This window comes from Natrix helvetica (assembly GCF_964273705.1).
Source record: "Natrix helvetica genome assembly, chromosome: 16".
Classification (NCBI taxonomy): domain Eukaryota; kingdom Metazoa; phylum Chordata; class Lepidosauria; order Squamata; family Natricidae; genus Natrix; species Natrix helvetica.
Window position 1 is genome coordinate 8,519,824 of NC_138563.1, and position 18,180 is coordinate 8,538,003.

The following is an 18,180-nucleotide window of genomic DNA, read 5'->3' on the forward strand; positions in this document are numbered from 1 at the left end:
TTACGAAAAAGAAATAGCGAACTAGATGTGGATAAGTGGGGAGCAGGACAGTGGTGGGTTCTAGCCGGTACGTACCGGTAGTAGCCGGCAGCAGCTGACAGCGCCCACCTGCCTGCCCTCGTTCTATACTGGTTTTTAAAGCAACCGGCCAATTGCACACGCGTGCTGTGCCTGTGTGAGCTCCGACAAGCAGCTGGGTGTCGCAGGGGTGGTGGAGTCCACATGCGTGTGCAGCATACGTGCACAAAAAGATGCACGGCCCAATGAGCACCGTACCGGTAGCGACGGGGAGAGGAAGCCACCACTGGAGCAGGATATAAGGGTAAACCCCAGGGGTGGGATTCAGCCAATGCCGATTGGTTCGGGCAAACTGGATGCTAATTTTACATCTGGTTCACTGAAGTGGTAGTTGCCAGGACTGGCTGGCCCTGCCTGCCCCTCCCCCCTCCAAGGAGCCTCTATGTAGCCCGTTTTGGATCCAGGGCCCGTGCAGAGACTCTGGGAGGGCAAAAGATGGGCGTACCAGGAGTTCCGGAAGTCTGGAAATGGGCCCGTTTCCAGCCTCCGGAGGGCCTCTGGAGCCTGGGGAAGGCTCAAGGAAAGCCGGAGTTCTTGTCCTGCTTTAGGCATGAAAGCTGGCTGAGTATCAGTCACCAGGAGACAGGGATGAAAGCCAGCTGAGTGACTCCGTATCAGTCACCAGGAGACAGGGAGTTCTAGTCCTGCCTTAGCCATGAAAGCCAGCTGAGGGACTTGGGGCTGAGCTCCATTTTCATTGGCAGAGGCACCACAGGCTGTTTCCAGGGTATCCCCACGGTCCAGATCTAAGCGACCCGCAGGCCAGATCCAGCCCGGGGGCCTTGAGTTTGACACCCCTGTTGTAACTCTTTTTCCTCTTCCTCTACTATGTTCCCAATTTCCAGAAATTGAAATGCAGCGTTTCCATGTTTCTCAATGCCAAGACCAGACAGAGCACCGTGGTGGAGCACGAATGCCAGCCAGTGGCCTTTTGGGAAGATTCCGACGACACATTGGATCTCAATCACTTGATGGATTTTTCAGCCATGGAATTCGGGCAGGACTTCTGATGCCTCCCGCTTTCGACCCTCGTTTCCGGGTAATCTCTTAGATGCAACGCCTCAAATACTTTCCCCTGGAAGAAAAGGGTACCTGTCACAGCTCCGCTTCAGCCAAGGATTCCCCCGTAGTTCTCTGTCCTTTTCTTGCGAAATAGTTGTGAAGATTAAATTGCATAAACCTTCCCGCATCATTGAACTGTTCTTTCTTGTGAAGGTTCAGCGGCTTTGCATGCCTGGGCTGGTGAAAGTCAAGGGAGGGGCTTTAGCCTTTGAATGTTGGGGGGGGGGAACATCCACAGGGAGTCCTCGGCCTACGACCGGTTACTTAATGATCATTTAAAGTTAATTAAAAGTTTAGAGTTAAGTGTACAAAGTTTAAAGTTAAATGCATATCACCGTATACCTTGCATTGTGCAAGGTGATACTATTAACAGTATTGTAGATACTTAAAATAGTATTGTATCTGAAGTGGTGTAAGGTTTCCTGCCTAGGCAGGGAATCTATATCTATAACTCTGTTATTTTATATTCTGTTATTCTATATTCTGTGTTATTCTATATTCTGTGTTATCCCCTATTCTGTTATTCTATATTCTCTGTTATATTTTGTTATTCTATATCTGCTATAGATATAGAATCTATATCTATAACTCTGTTATTTTATATTCTGTTATTCTATATTCTGTGTTATTCTATATTCTGTGTTATTCTATATTCTGTTATTCTATATTCTGTGTTATTCTATATTCTGTGTTATTCAATATTCTGTTATTCTATATTCTGTGTTATTCTATATTCTGTGTTACTCTATATCTGTGTTACTCTATATTCTGTTATTCTATATTCTCTTATATTCTGTTATTCTATATCTGCTATAGATATAGAATCTATATCTATAACTCTGTTATTTTATGTTCTGTTATTCTATATTCTGTGTTATTCTATATTCTGTGTTATTCAATATTCTGTTATTCTATATTCTGTGTTATTCTATATTCTGTGTTACTCTATATCTGTGTTACTCTATATTCTGTTATTCTATATTCTCTTATATTCTGTTATTCTATATCTGCTATAGATATAGAATCTATATCTATAACTCTGTTATTTTATGTTCTGTTATTCTATATTCTGTGTTATTCTATATTCTGTGTTATCCCCTATTCTGTTATTCTATATTCTCTGTTATATTTTGTTATTCTATATCTGCTATAGATATAGAATCTATATCTATTACTCTGTTATTCTATATTCTATTCTAAAGTTATGATGGACCTGAAAAAAAGTATACTTACGACCCATTTCTAAGTTTCAACAGCCACTGCCCCCACCCCCACCCACCCCCCGCCCAGGCAGCTATGTGGCTGTATTTGGGGCCCTAGACCACTCACCATAATTAACAGAATATCAGAGTTGGAAGGGGCCTTGGAGGTCTTCTAGTCCAACTCCCTGCTCATGCAGGAAATGCTATACCATTTCTAGTGTAGTAACTGTCTAGACCAGTGTTTCTCAAAGTGGTCCGTACCGCCCCCTTGGGGGGCGTTAAAGAAGTGCAAGGGGGCGGTAGGAAGTTCTGCCTTACATGGGGGCGTTGAACGTACAGAAGGGGGCGTTGAACAAATTCTATTTATTACTTGTTCTGTGACTAGGCGGACTCACACAGCAGTCATTGCGCGCGGCGCGCGGGCAAACCTGCAACACCGATCGTTGCTGTTGGAAACATGGCTTTCATACGAGCGAATGTGCACTTCCTTAGTCAGTCTTGGGTCTAACATTGCGTCCCCAGTAGCGCAAGGAATAGAAAATTCAATAAAATCCCATAGAATGCTGATCAAATTTCTATGATATCCTATTCAAATTTCTATGGCTGTGCTACTGGGGGTCTAGTGTTTGCCGCGCGCAGTGACTGCTGTGTGAGTCAGCCTCCTTTCACTGCGCCAGGAATGGAGGCTTCCCCAGTAGCACAAGGAATAGAAATTTCAATAGAATCTCATAGAAAGGTGATCAAATTTCTACGGTATTCTATTTAAATTTCTATGGCTGTGCTGTTGGGGGTTGCTGGGTCTTCTTCCTTAGAGTTTAAGCGTCCTTGGCACATCTGACGAGCAGTTTCGGATACGTCCTTCCCTTCTGTCTGAACAGCCAATCACGTTACAGATTGTCATTTGTGTGTCAGACGTCGGAGATGCCCAGTAATTACTACCATAGAGTTATGAATAGAATTTCATCAAATTTCTGTGGTATTCTATTGATATTTCTATGAATATTTTTTTACTGGGATTTTTCAGAAATTTGAGTCATATACCCGGTGGAAAAAAGTCATAGAGTTATGAATAGATTTCCCTAGAAATATTGTAAAATTCTATTGATAACTCTATGGCTTTTTCCACCGGGATGATGATGTTGTTAATCGACGGATTTTCAAATTAATTGTACTATCAGCCACCCTAAGATAAGGTGAGTGTTTGACCACCTCCATGGTCGTTCTAACCGTTAGAACTATTGTTATTGATATAGAATTTAAATAAATATTTCTTATAAGTCGATGTACAAGATTACAACATCCGTCCTTCAATATCTTCTTATAAATTAACAGAGTTCAGTCATCAAGCTGGCCTATTGTTTCTGGGGCTCGTAACATAAAAGCTAAGCTGCTTGCAAACTAGGATATAGCAAGCACTTGCAAACATTCCTGTAACATAAAACGTCTATTCTTGCAACTGCTCGCATAGCCACACGCAAACGTAAAAAATGCAACCACTTGCTTTTGGCAATGTAACATAAACCTCCAATCCGCTTGCAAAGCCGTTCGCAAATTTGCATGCAGCTGGAGGCGCTTGCAAAGTCACCTTTCTATCATTCATCGATGAGAATGAAGAAAAAGCCACAGAGTTATCAATGGAATTTCCTAATACTTCTAGGACATCATGTTCATAGATCTACCGGTGAAAAATTTATTTACGTGTAATACATTTTGCAATTTAATACATTTTGTATATTATACAATTAAATAATCTTTAGGGGGCGGTGGCAAATCAAATTGTGTCTTAAGGGGGCGATGGTTTAAAAAAGTTTGAGAAACACTGGTCTAGACTCTTCTTGAAAACCTCCAGTGTTGGAGGCATTCACAGTTTCTGGTGGCCAGTTGTTCCAATGGTTAATTGTCCTCATTGTCAGGAAATTTCTCCTCAATTCCCGGTTGCTTCTCTCCTTGATTAGTTTCCATCCATTGTTTCTTGTCCTGTCTTGTCCTGCCTTCAGGTGGTCAGTGGTGAAATTCAAAAAATTTCCCTACCGGTTCTGTGGGCGTGGCTTGGTGGTCATGTGACTGGGTAGGTGTGGTTTGGTGGTCATGTGACTGAGCAGGCAGCAAGCAGGAACCTCGCAGAGTGTCACAGAGAGCTCAAAAAACCAACGATCACACTTCACACAAAAATAACACCAAAGCTACACAACCGACTCCACACACAATGCAGCTGGACTTCTTCACACACACACAAAGGTTCCAACGGTCGCACGGCACAGCTGATTGTTGCACAGCAGACCATCACAACATTTATTATTATTTTTTAAAGCATTTTTTTAACGGTTGGGACGAACCAGTAGCATTTCGCCCCTGGCGTGACTGACTGGGTGGGCGTGGCCAGCCTGACTCCATTCCCCAAACCGCTGGCATCTTTGCACTGGGCCAACCGGGCCGAAGCAATGTGGTCCGGCCCCTTACAATTTCTAAGATTGGCCCGCGAGCCTAATCCAACCCCATCGTGGGCTGTATCCGGCCCACGGGCCTTGTGTTTGACACCCCTGCTAAAAAGGCAATTCTACTTGCAATACGATCCCACAGCAGAGGTGGGTTTCTACCGGTACGGTACGGTACAATTCGGCCAAATAGGTAGTAACTCCAGCGGAAACGTGACCGTACTAATTTTATCGGCGGCGCTGTAGGCTCTGCCATCTTGTTTTTTGCTTCTCTGCATAGCATGCATCAAACGCGTGTGTGTGCCCGAAATGCTTCCCTGAGCAAACCGGCAATAAAAGAAGCCGGACCCCACCCCTGTCCACAGCCACCTAAGCCTACCTTGTTTGCATTGTTTTGCGTCGCTCGGCACGAAGCCGGAGAGAATTGCGCCAAACACTCAGAAAGGATTTATAAAGTGCAAAGCTTTTATTTCTTCAGAAGACGTCAATTTGGCGTGTCATAACCGAGGCATCCCGAGACGGCCACGATGAGGCCGGGTCATTCGGCCACGGGTTCAAGAAAGGAAGCAGCATTCTCCACCGCTTGGATAGCCACCGTCAGATGTTTATGGACATCGTCCCACTTGTCCTGCTCTTTGGCCGCAGCCACGGCGTCGGCCAAGCCTGGGAAGGTAGCCACGGACGACGAGCTGGAGGCCCAGATGACATGGCTGCAGGAACAGAGGGAGAGACCCGGGTGCAAATGGCATTCAAAGGCAACAACAGAAATGGATTCTTAACAGCCGGTTCTACTGGAGTGTAGCCAGAGGCGTTTACCAAGTTGGGTCAGAAAAGTCAAGATGGCAGCTATGGTAGTTCACTCAAATCATTGCAGATCCCATCAAAATTAGAGGGAGGGAGGGAGGAAAAGAGGGAGGAAGGAAGGAAGGAAGGAAGGAAGGAAGGAAGGAAGGAAGGAAGGAAGGAAGGAAAGAGAGAGAGAGAGAGAAAGAAAAAAGGCGAGTGAAGGAGAAAGGAAGGAAGAAAAAGGAAGGAAGGAGGGAAGGAAAATAGGGGAGGGAGGAAGGAAAGAAGGAAGGAAGGAAAGAAAGGTGAGTGGGGGAGAAAGGAAGGAAGAAAAGGGAGGAATGAAGGAAGGAAAGAAAGGCGAGTGAGGGAGAAAGGAAGGAAGAAAAAGGAAGGAAGGAGGGAAGGAAAATAGGGGAGGGAGGAAGGAAAGAATGAAGGAAAGAAAGGCAAGTGAGGGAGAAAGGAAAGAAGGAAGGAAGGAAAAGAGGGAGGGGAGGGAGGGAGGAAAGGAAGGAGGGAAGGAAGATGGATGGATGGATGGATGGATGGAAGGAAGGAAGGAAAATGTCAGGGTTCCAAATAACACCCCCAACGAAAGAAGACTCCGAGGCCTGAACTTCGTCAAAGTTCCATTTCATTAGAGATAGGAAGTGAGGGAAAAAGGAGGAAAGAAAAGGGAGGGAAGGAAAAGAGGTGGAGAAGGGAAGCAAGAAAAGAGGGAGTGGGGGAGAAAAGAAGGGAAGGGAGGGAGGGAGGAAGGAAATTGGAAGGGAGGGGAGAAGGAAAAAAAGGGAAGAAGAAAGACAGGAAAGAAGGAAGGACGGAAAAGAGGAAAGAAAATAGGAGGCAATTAGGAAAAATAAAATCGGGAGGAATTAGAAAAACAAAATGAGAAGAAGGGAGGAAGGAGAAGGAAAGGAAAGGAAGAATAAGAGGGGGAAAAACAAGCAAGGAACGACATACGATTTCAGTTTGCAGGAGTACTTGACTTTTTCTAACCTATTTGTAGCAATGGGCTACTAATCGTTGGAGCTGGACCGAATGCAACCTTAGGGAGACTCAGCCTAAATAAATGAGGGGGGGGGAAACCAGGTGTGTGTTGGGCAGTTGAGTTACCTGTAATAATGCTTGTCTGGAAAAGCTCTCGGGTTCAGAAACGTCCTTTCTAACAGCATCAGCTGGTCATTCACCGTCCGCAGAGCAAGAGGGCTAAACGGATGTCCGGGATGAAGGAGAAGAGACCGGTTACCCACATTCCACTAAGCCTCACTGTGGCTTGTTCAAGAAACAGGACTCCCACCCACAAGGGATTAGGTAACGGTAAAGGTTCCCCTTGCACATCTGTGCCAGTCATTCCTAACTCTAGGGGGCGCTGCTCATCTCCATTTCAAAGCCGAAGAGCCAGCGCTGTCCAAAGACGTCTCCGTGGTCATGTGGCCGGCATGACTCAACGCCCCCGAAGGCGCACAAAACGCTCTTCCCTTCCCACAAAGGGGGTCCCTATTTTTCCACTTGCATTTTTTACGTGCTTTCGAACTGCTAGGTTGGCAGAAGCAGAAGTCCCGGGAGCTCACTCCTTTACGCGGCACTGGGGATTCGAACCACCGAACAGCCGACCTTTCTGATCGACAACCTCAGCTACTGAGCCGCCGCGTCAAATCCGCAAGGGATTACAGGGTCATTAAACAATGACTGCCGTTGTTAAATCCGTTAAGTGAATTACTGCAGTCGTTCAGGGAATCCGGCTTCCACGTGGACTTCGCTTGTCAGAAGGTCGCAAAAGGGGGTCACGTCACCCCGGGACGCAGCGACCGTCATAAATGTGAGTCAGTGTTGCCGAGCATCCAAATTTAAATCATGCCAGAAAGGGAGTAAGTATGAAAAAACATCCCGTGTACTTTTTTCAGTGCCGTCGTAACTTTGGACGGTCACTAAACGAACCATTGTAAATTGAGGACTACCTGTACTGTACAGCAGGGGTTGGCAACCTTTCAGGCCTCAGGGATCACTAAATTCATAATTTTAAATCCCACAGACCATTAACAGGATCTGCCTAATGACTGGTTGGGTGGGTGTGGCCAGGTGGTCGTGTGACTGGGTGGGCGTGGCCAAATTGATGTCACTCACGTCGAGGGGCGCCTCGCCGGCCTCTACTCGCCCCTCCCCTCCCAGCCACTCCTGGCCTGAGCCCGCCTGGGCTCCTTAGGGCCCCAACAGGAAGCAGTTGCTGGAGCTAAGCAGCCCCCCGGAGAAAGGCTTGGCAAAGCAGCTCAGTTCAAATTGGATCTGACCGAGAAGGAGGCTCAGTAGAAGCACCTCACTGAGGACTAGGAGCATAGGCTTTCCAAGCAGAGGGAAGACCTGCAGGAGTGCAAGGCCAGGTGCCGGCACCTGGAGGCTCAGTGGGCTGAGATGGTCAGCCAGTTCCAGGCCATGATGCAGCCCCACTGGAACGAGGCCCTCCGGCTCTTCACCACCAGCGGCTCTTCCCTCCAGCCTTCGCCCAAAGACCCCCACCAGGAGGCCGAAGCAGACCCCAAGTCGGGATTTCTGCCCCCCTCTGACCCACACAAAAAGACCCCAAAAGGGGGAGACTCTCTGCAGCAACACAAGTGTTCATTGCACGTATCCGTCCCAGGGGGCCGTGGTTTGAGGACCCCTGATTGAGTGCAATATTAAAAATGCAAATAATTTTTCTGCAGACCACCAAACTTTTCTCGCGGACCACCAGTTGGTGACGGATGCTGTACGGGATTAGAAAAATGAAGGGGAAAAAAGTCACCTGGGAAAGTCTTCCTTTTGCAAACTTGCGATGCGCTGGTTGAGGCCGGCAGCTGCAGATTGGAAGCGAAGTACTGCATCACGGAGGGGGACTGGAAGGATGGGAAGCGGAGAGAAGGGAGGGGAAAGATGAATTTCCTTCACATATAATAATTTGAATTGTGTGATAATGGATGCCACCTGCATGACATCTTTTTTGGCTATTAATATTTTTTCCCCATCGCTTAATGACTCCGTAATCCATTGCGGGGGTGGAGTCAGTGCAAATGAATGAAGCTGAGTGGCCCGATGCCTTTCCTGTTGCCAGCGTGGAGTTTTGTTCAGCAGATATATTCCCATCGAGCTCAAAGAGAAAAAAATATCGCCCTCCACCTGGGATCGAACTCATAGTCTCCTGTTTGTGAGGCGAGAGCTCCCCCTCTAGGCCACCGTACCACTCAGCATGCTTAAAGATACGGAGATTTCCATTTACATTCTCCTAGTGCTTCGTCATAAATGTGGTCTCAAGCGACAGAGAGGAAAGGGACCACCAGAGGCCATCTATTTTCCCCCTGCTCAGAGCAAGCCCCACTTGAGTGTCTCAACAGACGACCATCCATTTGTCACTTCATGTGGCAGGTTGTTCCTCTGGCTAAGAGGAGGTATGGCCAGAAAGTCTCTCCTGGTGTCTACCCTGAATTTTCCTTAGAAGAGAATATTTGTAGTTGACAAATGCTTGGTATTCTCCAGGCTTAGTTGTTCTCTTGCAGACATTTCGTGACCCATCTCGGCAACCTCATCAGTGCTAGAAGGGAATGGGATTTGCCTTCTGTTTATATACAAAGGTTCGAGGGAGCATCCTTGGGGGTCCCTTGATTAGGCTGTTGTTTATGATTTGATTGTTTGTCTGAGTCGGTAGTTCCTTTATTTTAATAGCAAAAATTTTTATTTTTTCATTTTCATAACATATAATCGCATGTATACTATTACATAGCCAGCATCGTTTTGTGTTATTAAATGTTTGTATCAAATCATCTTACTATCAACTCCCAAAACACAATTATTTAGCTCTTCTGCTCTCCATACACCATATTTGTACATTATCCCTCTCTCCTCCTCCTCCTCCCTACCTCCTTTCTTCCCTCTGTCTTCCTTCTCTTCTCTACTTCCCCTTCCTCTCTCCTTCTTCTCTCTCCCCTTTCCACTCCTCCTTTCTCTCCTCTTCTCCCCCCCACCCTCTCTCCCATCCCTCTCACCTTCTCTTACCCCTCTCCTCTACTTCCCACTCTTCCTCTCTCCTTCTCCATTCCTCCTTTCTCTCCTCCTCTTCCCCCTCCTTGCCCTCTATCCTATCCCTCTCTTTTTCCCTTCCCTTTCTCCTCTACTTCCCACTCTTCCTCTCTCCTTCTCCACTCCTCCTTTCTCTCCTCCTCTTCCCCCTCCTTGCCCTCTCTCCTATCCCTCTCTTCTTCCCTTCCCTTTCTCCTCTACTTCCCATTCTTCCTCTCTCCTTCTCCACTCCTCCTTTCTCTCCTCCTCTTCCCCCTCCTTGCCCTCTATCCTATCCCTCTTTTCCCCTTACCCCTCTCCTTTTCTTCCCACTCTTCATCTCATTTACTTCATCTCATTTACCTCTCCTGAGCAAGCTCCCTTTTATGTTGAGGGTATTTATAGTTCACTTTTCGATCTACATATTTCATGTTGACCTCCTTTCTTGAAAAAGAAAAATAGAACAAAAAAGGGATAGCTGGTAGTTCCTTGATTGAGGTATTATTTACTGCTTGATTCAGAGGGCAAAGCCCACTCCCCTGCTAGCACTGATGATGTTCCCTAGTTGGGTCATGAAATGTCTGCAAAAAACCCACCAAGCCCAGAGACCATCAAGGACCCCACAGTCCTCCTCCCCTTCTCTTCCTCCTCCTCCTCCTCTCGGCAGATACCTCTTTCTTCCAGCACTGATGATGTAACCTAGTTGGGTCACAAAACGGCAAACTCAGAGCGCCTCTTGAAAACAAAAAGGCCCTTTGGGAGAACCATGCCCTGAATGACTGAGAATCTCCATAGACAGGTGATCTCCTTCCTTGCTGTCTCTCCGTACAACAGCCCTGCGAGGCAGGCCACTCCCCCCCCTCCTCACCAAGAGAGATGCTGTGGTTGAGAAGGTCCACCTGGAACGCTCGCTCGGCCGCGTCGTACATGCCTTGCAAGGTCTCTCCATAGTCGCTCACGTTGAAGGGAAGGATCGAGGCGCCCGCCAGGCGCAGCAAGACGTTGCCGGCGGTTTGTGCCACGGCCCGGTGGCTGGTGAATCCTGTGGGGAGAGAGGAGGCTGACCAGGGTGCCTGGGAAACTTGCAGTACACTCTGGGCGGGTCAAAAAAAGGCAAGATGGCGGCCACTGGAGCTCCACCAGCTTTGGATGGTGAGAGTGAATCTTCCTCCTAGCGTTTGGGCACCAACAAAGCACCATATGGGAATTGGGCAGTTTCACTCAAGCAAAAGGGCGTCTAGCCAAGGCGATGGTTTTCCCAGTTGCAATGGATGGCTGTGGAAGGTTGGACCACAAGGAAGGCTGAGCGGCAAAGAATGGAGGCCTTTCAAGTTGGCTTGAAACTCAACATGAAGGACCCTCTCAGTTCCTAGGCAATAGATGGGACAGCAGCCAAGGAATTAAAAGAGGCTTGCTCCTGGGGAGGAAAGCGATGGCAAATCTAGACAGCATCCTAAAAAACAGAGACATCACCCTGCCAATCAAAAGTGCGTCTAGCCAAGGCTGTGGTTTTCCCAGTTGCCATGGATGGCTGTGAAGGTTGGACCAGAAGGAAGGCTGAGCACCAAAGAATGGAGGCCTTTGAACTCTGGTGCTGGAGAAGAAGACTCCTGCATTGAGTCCCTTGGACTGCAAGCCCATCCAACCGGTCAGTCCTAGAGGAGATCAACCCTGGCTGCTCTTTAGAAGGCCAGATCCTGAAGAGGAAACTCAAATGCTTTGGCCAACTAATGAGAAGGAGGAAGGACTCCCTGGAGAAGAGCCTCATGCTGGGAAGGATGGAGGGCAGAAGAAGAAGAAGGGAACGGCAGAGAAGGAGGGGGCTGGATGGAGTCACCGAAGCAGTAGGCGTGAGCTTGAATGGACTCCAGAGGATGGGAGAGGACAGGGAGGCATGGAGAAATGTTGTCCATAGGGTCACAATGTGTCGGACACCACTTTGCAACTAACAACAACACTGAAGCATGGAACTAGTGCTGTGATGTTTGTGCGCGATAGTGTGTGTATCTACACAACCCCACACACACACACTCAAAAGTGGGAGTTTGTTTCCTCATTTGCTTCACACCCCAACACACTTACACCCATCCAGAGCCCAACATCTTGGGGGCCATTTCGGTCTGTAAGTCCTTTCTCAACCTTGGCTGGTAAGTGGTTCAGGGACTCACACCCGATTTTATGCCAGGGTGGTTATGTGAATCCCCGCCGTTGTTAAGTGACTCACACTGTCATTAAGCCAGGGGTGTCCAAACTTGGGAACTTTAAGACTTGTGGACTTCAACTCCCAGAATTCCCCAGCCAGCCAGTTCTTGTCCCGCTTTAGCCATGAAAACCAGATGGGTGACTTTGGGCCAATCACCAGGAGATAGTGAGTTCTAGTCCTGCCTTAAGTAAGAAAACCAGATGAGTGACTTTGGGCCAATCACCAGGAGACTGGGAGTTCTAGTCCTGCCTTAAGTAAGAAAGCTGGATGGGTGACATTGGGCCAATCACCAGGAGACAGGGAGTTCTAGTCCTGCCTTAAGTAAGAAAGCCGGCTGGGTGACTTTGGGCCAATCACCAGGAGACTGGGAGTTCTAGTCCTGCCTTAAGTAAGAAAGCCGGCTGGGTGACTTTGGGCCAATCACCAGGAGACTGGGAGTTCTAGTCCTGCCTTAAGTAAGAAAGCCGGCTGGGTGACTTTGGGCCAATCACCAGGAGACTGGGAATTCTAGTCCCACCTCAAGGATGCAAGCCAACTGGGTGTCTTTTGGCACCAGGAAACAGAGAGTTCTAGTCCCGCCTTAGGCATGAAATCCAGCTGGGTGACTTTGGGCCAATCACCAGGAGACGGAGAGTTCTAGTCCTGCCTTAGGCACAAAAACCAGCTGAATGACGTTGGGCCAATCGCTCTCTCAATCCGATCCACCTCGCAGGGTTATTGTTATGGGGAAAATAGGAGGAGGAAGATCTTGTGTTGAATCTGTTTCCCTCCTTGAGTTGTCAAAATAATACAGGTGGGATACAAATAAATAAATAAGTAAAAACAGCGGCCTTGAGGTCTGCCTGCCCCACCGCCCACCAATCATTACCAGGGTCGATATATCGGTCTGCGTAGTCAAAGGTATCGAAGGCCGTGTGGTAGGCTGGGTAAATGCGTGCCGACGTTTTGCTCTGGAGAAGAAAAGAAAAGTGGAAAGCAAAGAAAACACATCACAATGGGGTTTGCTGGCTTATGTTGTGGTGCGACAGTGAAGCCGGAAGCCGATTCAGACAGTGAGGAGGGTTGGGGAGGAACCTGGGCCAGTCCTGGAGTCTGGGGAAGGCTCTGAGGAGGGCTCTGTGTCGGAGGCAGAGAGGGGGCCAGGGCCGTCTGACAGTTATCAGCTGCCTTCGGAGTCAGACATCAGTGAGGCAGAAGAACAGCTGGAGCCTGTTCCCAGTGTGCGCGTGCGCAGAGTTGCCAGACGAAGGGAACGGCTAAAGAACAGGGGTCGACTTGGGAGTAAAGCCACAGGTGGATGGTGAATGGCCCCTCCCAGAGGAAATAAAAGAGGAGCGACAGGGGAGTGGAGTTTGCAGGAGATATTTCACCACTGCTCTGGACCCCTTCCATTTCTGGCCTCATCCCTCCTCTCTAGTGTGCACAAAACACGCTTACACACATTTCTGTGTGTGCCCCAGGGACTCACCCGATCGTAGGTGTAAGCAATGTCCATCGCCGTGATGCCCAGGTAGTGGATAAAAGGTGCAAAATCACTTCCAGCCCCCAGAGACCCCAAGCTGCAAAGAGCAAGCCAAAATCCCAGCTGAGTTTGCGCAGGACATTTCAAGAATTCAGGCTGCATTGCCCTCAAACCAGGTTCTCCCTCTCTTTCTCTCCCTCTCTTTCTCTCTCTTTCTTTCTCTCTCTCCCTCCATCTCGCACCTCTCTTCCTCTCTCTTTCTTCCTCTCTCCCCCCTCTCTTTCTCCCTCTATCTCTTTCCTTCTATCTTTCTTTCGTTCTCTCTCTCCACCTCTTTCTTCCACCTCTCTCTTCCTCTCTCTTCCTCTTTCTTTCTCTCTCCCCCTTCTCCTGCCTCGCTTCTTCTTTCTTTCTCCCTCTCTCTCCATCCCTCTCTTTTTCCTTCTCTCTCTTTCTTTCTCTCTCCCACCTCTCTCTCTCTTTCTCTCTCTCTCTCTCTTTCCTTCCTTCCTTCCTTCCTTCTGTCTCTCTCTGTCTCTGTCTCTCTCTCTCTCTCTCCAACCAACCTTGTAGGGTTGTTATCATGAGAACAACTAGGATAAAAATCTAATCAATAAAATGCACAGTTTCTACAAACCCCAACCTAACAAAAACCACTTCAGAAAGTTTTGTGATGCCAGCCACACAAGGATATTTCTAGACACGCTCTGGTTACAGGCAGGCTGGTGTAAGGACTGGCATTTATGCATTCCCAAGATCAAAAGCAACAAACTACAATTTATACAGCCATGATGGATAAAATGTAGTCCTAACTAGTTTTGTGAAGTTAACCAACAGCTGCTAAAGATCTAGAGTGGCCCTCAATTTACAACCGCAACTGACAATGATTACAGTCATAAATCATAAGAGTCGTAAAGCGGGTCATCACATAATCAACCCGATTTTATGAGCTTTCTCGTGGCCGTTGTTAAAGCCAAGGTGGCAGTTATTGCTCGCTGTGGGTGCTTTTTCGCAGAAAACAGAATCCAAGGCCACTTTTCAGCAAAAACCTTCTAAATTGCAGTCACCCGACAGGCAGGACACTACAAACAACTGTCAGTGTGGGCTGGTTGCCAGAATGTGGTCACATGACTGCAGGGAGGGCATCCAAACTTCAGAACTGGGTCATCTTTGGGGGCACCTGTCGTAACTTTGAAAAGTCACTAAGTGGCCGTTCGTAACTTGGGGACTACCTGAAATTCCTCCTGGGTGGGCTACTCGAAGAAATGAATCTATGGGGGTATAAGATACTCACACACATACACACACCTACTTACACACACACACACACACACCTACCTACTTACACACACACACACACACACACACCACAACTTCTTTTACCTGGGGATTATTCCGTAAGCCGAGCTAGTTCTGTTGAAATGACGTTTCCAGTTTTCATAGACGGACACCGAAGCATCGGCTGGGGTCTTAACCTACAGGGAAAGAAGTTCTTAAAAGTGGATGCAACTAACTTTGTAACTTACAATGATAGTACCGATGAGGAACGTGGTCATCATGGACCGGGGGGGGGGGGGGTACAGTGTGCCCATCAGTAGAAAAAAATTAAATATTCTGTGTAAGGGAAGTTACACATGGATTTTTCTCTCTTCAAAATGTTGCCTGTCTTGTTCTCAGCAACAGTTGGATTCTCTAAACAATGCACAGGAGCCCAACGGACGTATGTTGCTGTATGTGTAACTTTTAAAATTGCTCCATAGCATCTACGGAAGTGTGTAATTTAAACTAACCACACACAGACACACACAAAGCTTACATCTCTCTCTCTCTCTCTCTCTCTCTCTCTCTCTCTCTCTCTCTCTCTCTCTCTCTCTCTCTCTCTCTCTCTCTCTCTCTCTCCTGACTTTATTAAAGGTAATGTGGGATAATATAATATGGGATAATAGGAATCTTAAATATATGTAACTATCTTTATAATGGAGCATGTTAAGAGTTCTGTAAGAGGAAAACTTTAGTGAGAACATTAAAGTTTGCAAGAGGAAGCTTAAACCACACCTAGCCAAACCGCAATATTGAAGACAAGGAAACTTAGATAGTTTTGCAAGTACCTGTGAATTACTAGAAAAGCCACATTTTATTTTAGCTTTGAGAGAAGGAAAAGGGAGGGCTTGTGGGGTGTGTGGGGTGTGTGTTTGGGGGGGGAGCCTGTCAGATCTCTAATAGTTTTGCAAACGAATCATTCAGGATTCAGTCTGTGCTTCTTGCGACTGGATCTATTGCGCAATAAACCTTTTCTGTTTGATCCTGGAATTCTGTGTCAGTTCCTATATTCTATAATAAAGGCACTTTATTCTCCTGTTCATCTGGATTAAGTTCCGATCCTTTTGCGCTTGATTTTTACCAGTATTTTTTTGCGTGTAGATTTTACGTTTTCTTTATCTTAAATTCGAAATTCTACATTGTAAAGTTTGGTGCAAAAAATGTGCTCCGAGGCTTAGTTATTTGGGCTGCATCTGCAAAAGCTGCCACAAATAGAATAAAGAACTGCCTATCCTGTATCTAATCATTTTTAGAGGCTTGGTAAATAAATTGAGTTTCGGCACACGGAAATAGAACCTGATGGGGAAAACCATGGAAGATTTTGTTAAAAAGTGGTTGTAAGAAGTTTTATTACCATCTTGTGAGGGGAAAAAAGTTTCTGACACTTAATAAAAAATCATTGGTGTATGATGGGGGGGGGGGGAATTGGATGCAAAATTGGCATTTAAAAAAAATATGACGGCGCTCTCCAGCTAGAGAGAAGAAATCCATTTGGGTGGTGATGAACAGAAATGGTTTTTTTTTCCAAATCCCTGCACACAGTGATTTTTCTCCTCTTTGGCAGTTTCAACATGGGTGGACTTCAGCTCCCCCCCCCCCCAAAATTCCCAGGCTAGCTGCCACGCCTGCAAGCCATTCTTTTCTTTTGGGACTTCAAGCCTGCCACACTTTCCACTGTGGGGAAATTTGAGGGAGGATTATATGGAGTTGGGTGATAAGTAGCCATAACAACGTTCTTCTCAGAAAGCCAAGGTCATCCTTTGTCTCTGCACCTGACCGGAACTGGATGGGTGGAGATGCCAGCACGGCAGTGGAAGATTGGACCATGTGATGAACTTGTGGGTGTGGGGATGCAAGATCTTGAACTTTCAACTGGGTGGGGAAAACCGGGAAGCTTTCAGATTCGGGTTTTCCCAGATGGGCCAACATGGCTCTTTTAAATAAATTGGAACTTTGAGGAATCTCTTGCTTCGGACTCTGATTTTATTTCGGATGCTATTTGGAACCCTGACACTAGCATGCTTTACAATGGGTGGACTTCAACTCCCAGAATTCCCCAGGATCTCCCAGGCTTTTTGTTACCGCAAGGCAGTGACGTGCAGTCAGGTGAGGCAAGTGAGGCACAGCCTCACCACTCTCATCATGAAAAAAAAAAGGAAAAGGAAAAAGCTGAGCTAGTTGCTGCTTCACCGTGGATGACTCTGCTTAACCTCACTGGTGCTCTCCCTCCCCAAGTGTAGTGACTTCCTCCCCAGGCCCCCATTCATTTCTCTCTCTCACACACACAGCTGGATAAAACTATATAAAAATCTAGCCCAGCTTCACTGATTACAAGTTTGAAAAGGCAACGTGGCTCCACCTGCAATCAAACTACACTTGGGGAGGGAGAGCACAAGCGAGCACTGAGGAGACCACAGGAGGAGGCAGGAAGCCAGGCAAAGAGCCATGCTGTAGTACACACACTTCCCCCCAGCCTCTTTCTTTTGGAAGGCTTGGCTCGGCTCCCCTCCGGCTTCTCTGCCTCTCCTCTCACCCCAGCCTGCCAGCAGGAGGTGGTGGGTGGGCTTTATTGTGTTCCAGGCATTTCCCACCCAGACAGCAGGCTGCATTTGCAATGGTGGAGGTGTTTGGGAAAGGCAGCAGGGGAATGGGGGTGGTGGTGGCAGAGGAGCTGCTTTCAAGCCACTGGAAAAGATATCCAATCCAACTTTTGTGTGTGGGGGGGGTTTGTTTGAGAGTGAGTGAGAGAGGGAAAGGGGTAGGAGAGATAGTCCAATCCAACTTCTGTGTGTGTGTGTGTGTGTGTGTGTGTGTGTGTGTGTGTGTGTGTTTGAGAGAGGGGGAGGAAGGGAGAGAGGGAGGAAGGAGGGGAAGGAGAAGAAAAAGAAAAAGAAAGAAGGAGCAAAGGAGAAAAACAAATGCTGTCGCTTTAAATTGGAACTGAGCATGCCTGGCTGTGGAATTCTGGGAGTTGAAGTCCACAAGTCTAAAAATATTTGAAACCCAGCACTGTGTCAGTGCCTCACCAGTCATAAACCTCACTGCACGTCACTGCCGCAAGGAACAACTGTATTTCAGCAGCTGCTCTCTTTCCTCCCCTTCACCTTCTCTGCTTACCTGCTGAGTAGCAGCAAAAACGACCTTTTGGGCTGGGGGCGTTCCTTGGACCCTCAAGGTGGCATTAGCTGGGGAAGGAGACATGGAACATTAAAGGAAGATGCTGAAGGGTTATGCTTCTCATACCTCTCTTTCCTTCCTTCCTTTCTTCCTTTCTTTCTTTCTCCTCCCTCCCTTCCTTGCATCTTTCCATTTCTCTCACTTTCTTTCTCTCCCTTTTCTTTCTTTTTTCTTTCTTTCTTTCCTTCCTTCCATCTTTCCATCTCTCTCTCTCTTCCTCTTCCTTCTGACTTTCTTTTTTCTTTCTTTCTTTCTCTTTCTTCCTCGTTCTTTATCTTTCTTTCTTTCCTTTCTTTCTCTTTCCTTCCTTCCATCTTTCCACCTCTCTCTCTCTTCCTCTTCCTTCTGACTTTCTTTTTTCTTTCTTTCTTTCTCTTTCTTCCTCGTTCTTTATCTTTCTTTCTTTCCTTTCTTTCTCTTTCC

At 47.2% G+C, this 18,180-nt stretch overlaps 1 protein-coding gene across 1 annotated transcript in view; it reads right to left on the reverse strand.

Moving 5' to 3' along the window:
* Positions 1 to 5,266: 5,266 nt before the first annotated feature.
* NAALADL1 (N-acetylated alpha-linked acidic dipeptidase like 1) overlaps positions 5,267 to 18,180 on the reverse strand; it is a 39,595-nt gene continuing 26,681 nt past the window's right edge. The window contains exons 12-19 of the mRNA XM_081968527.1: positions 17,698 to 17,765; positions 14,644 to 14,735; positions 13,267 to 13,357; positions 12,667 to 12,748; positions 10,464 to 10,637; positions 8,349 to 8,439; positions 6,683 to 6,775; positions 5,267 to 5,487 (exon numbers count right to left, since the gene is read on the reverse strand). Coding sequence (XP_081824653.1) covers positions 5,316 to 5,487; positions 6,683 to 6,775; positions 8,349 to 8,439; positions 10,464 to 10,637; positions 12,667 to 12,748; positions 13,267 to 13,357; positions 14,644 to 14,735; positions 17,698 to 17,765 — 863 coding nt within the window. The 3' untranslated portion in view covers positions 5,267 to 5,315. The remainder of the gene's footprint in view (positions 5,488 to 6,682; positions 6,776 to 8,348; positions 8,440 to 10,463; positions 10,638 to 12,666; positions 12,749 to 13,266; positions 13,358 to 14,643; positions 14,736 to 17,697; positions 17,766 to 18,180) is intronic.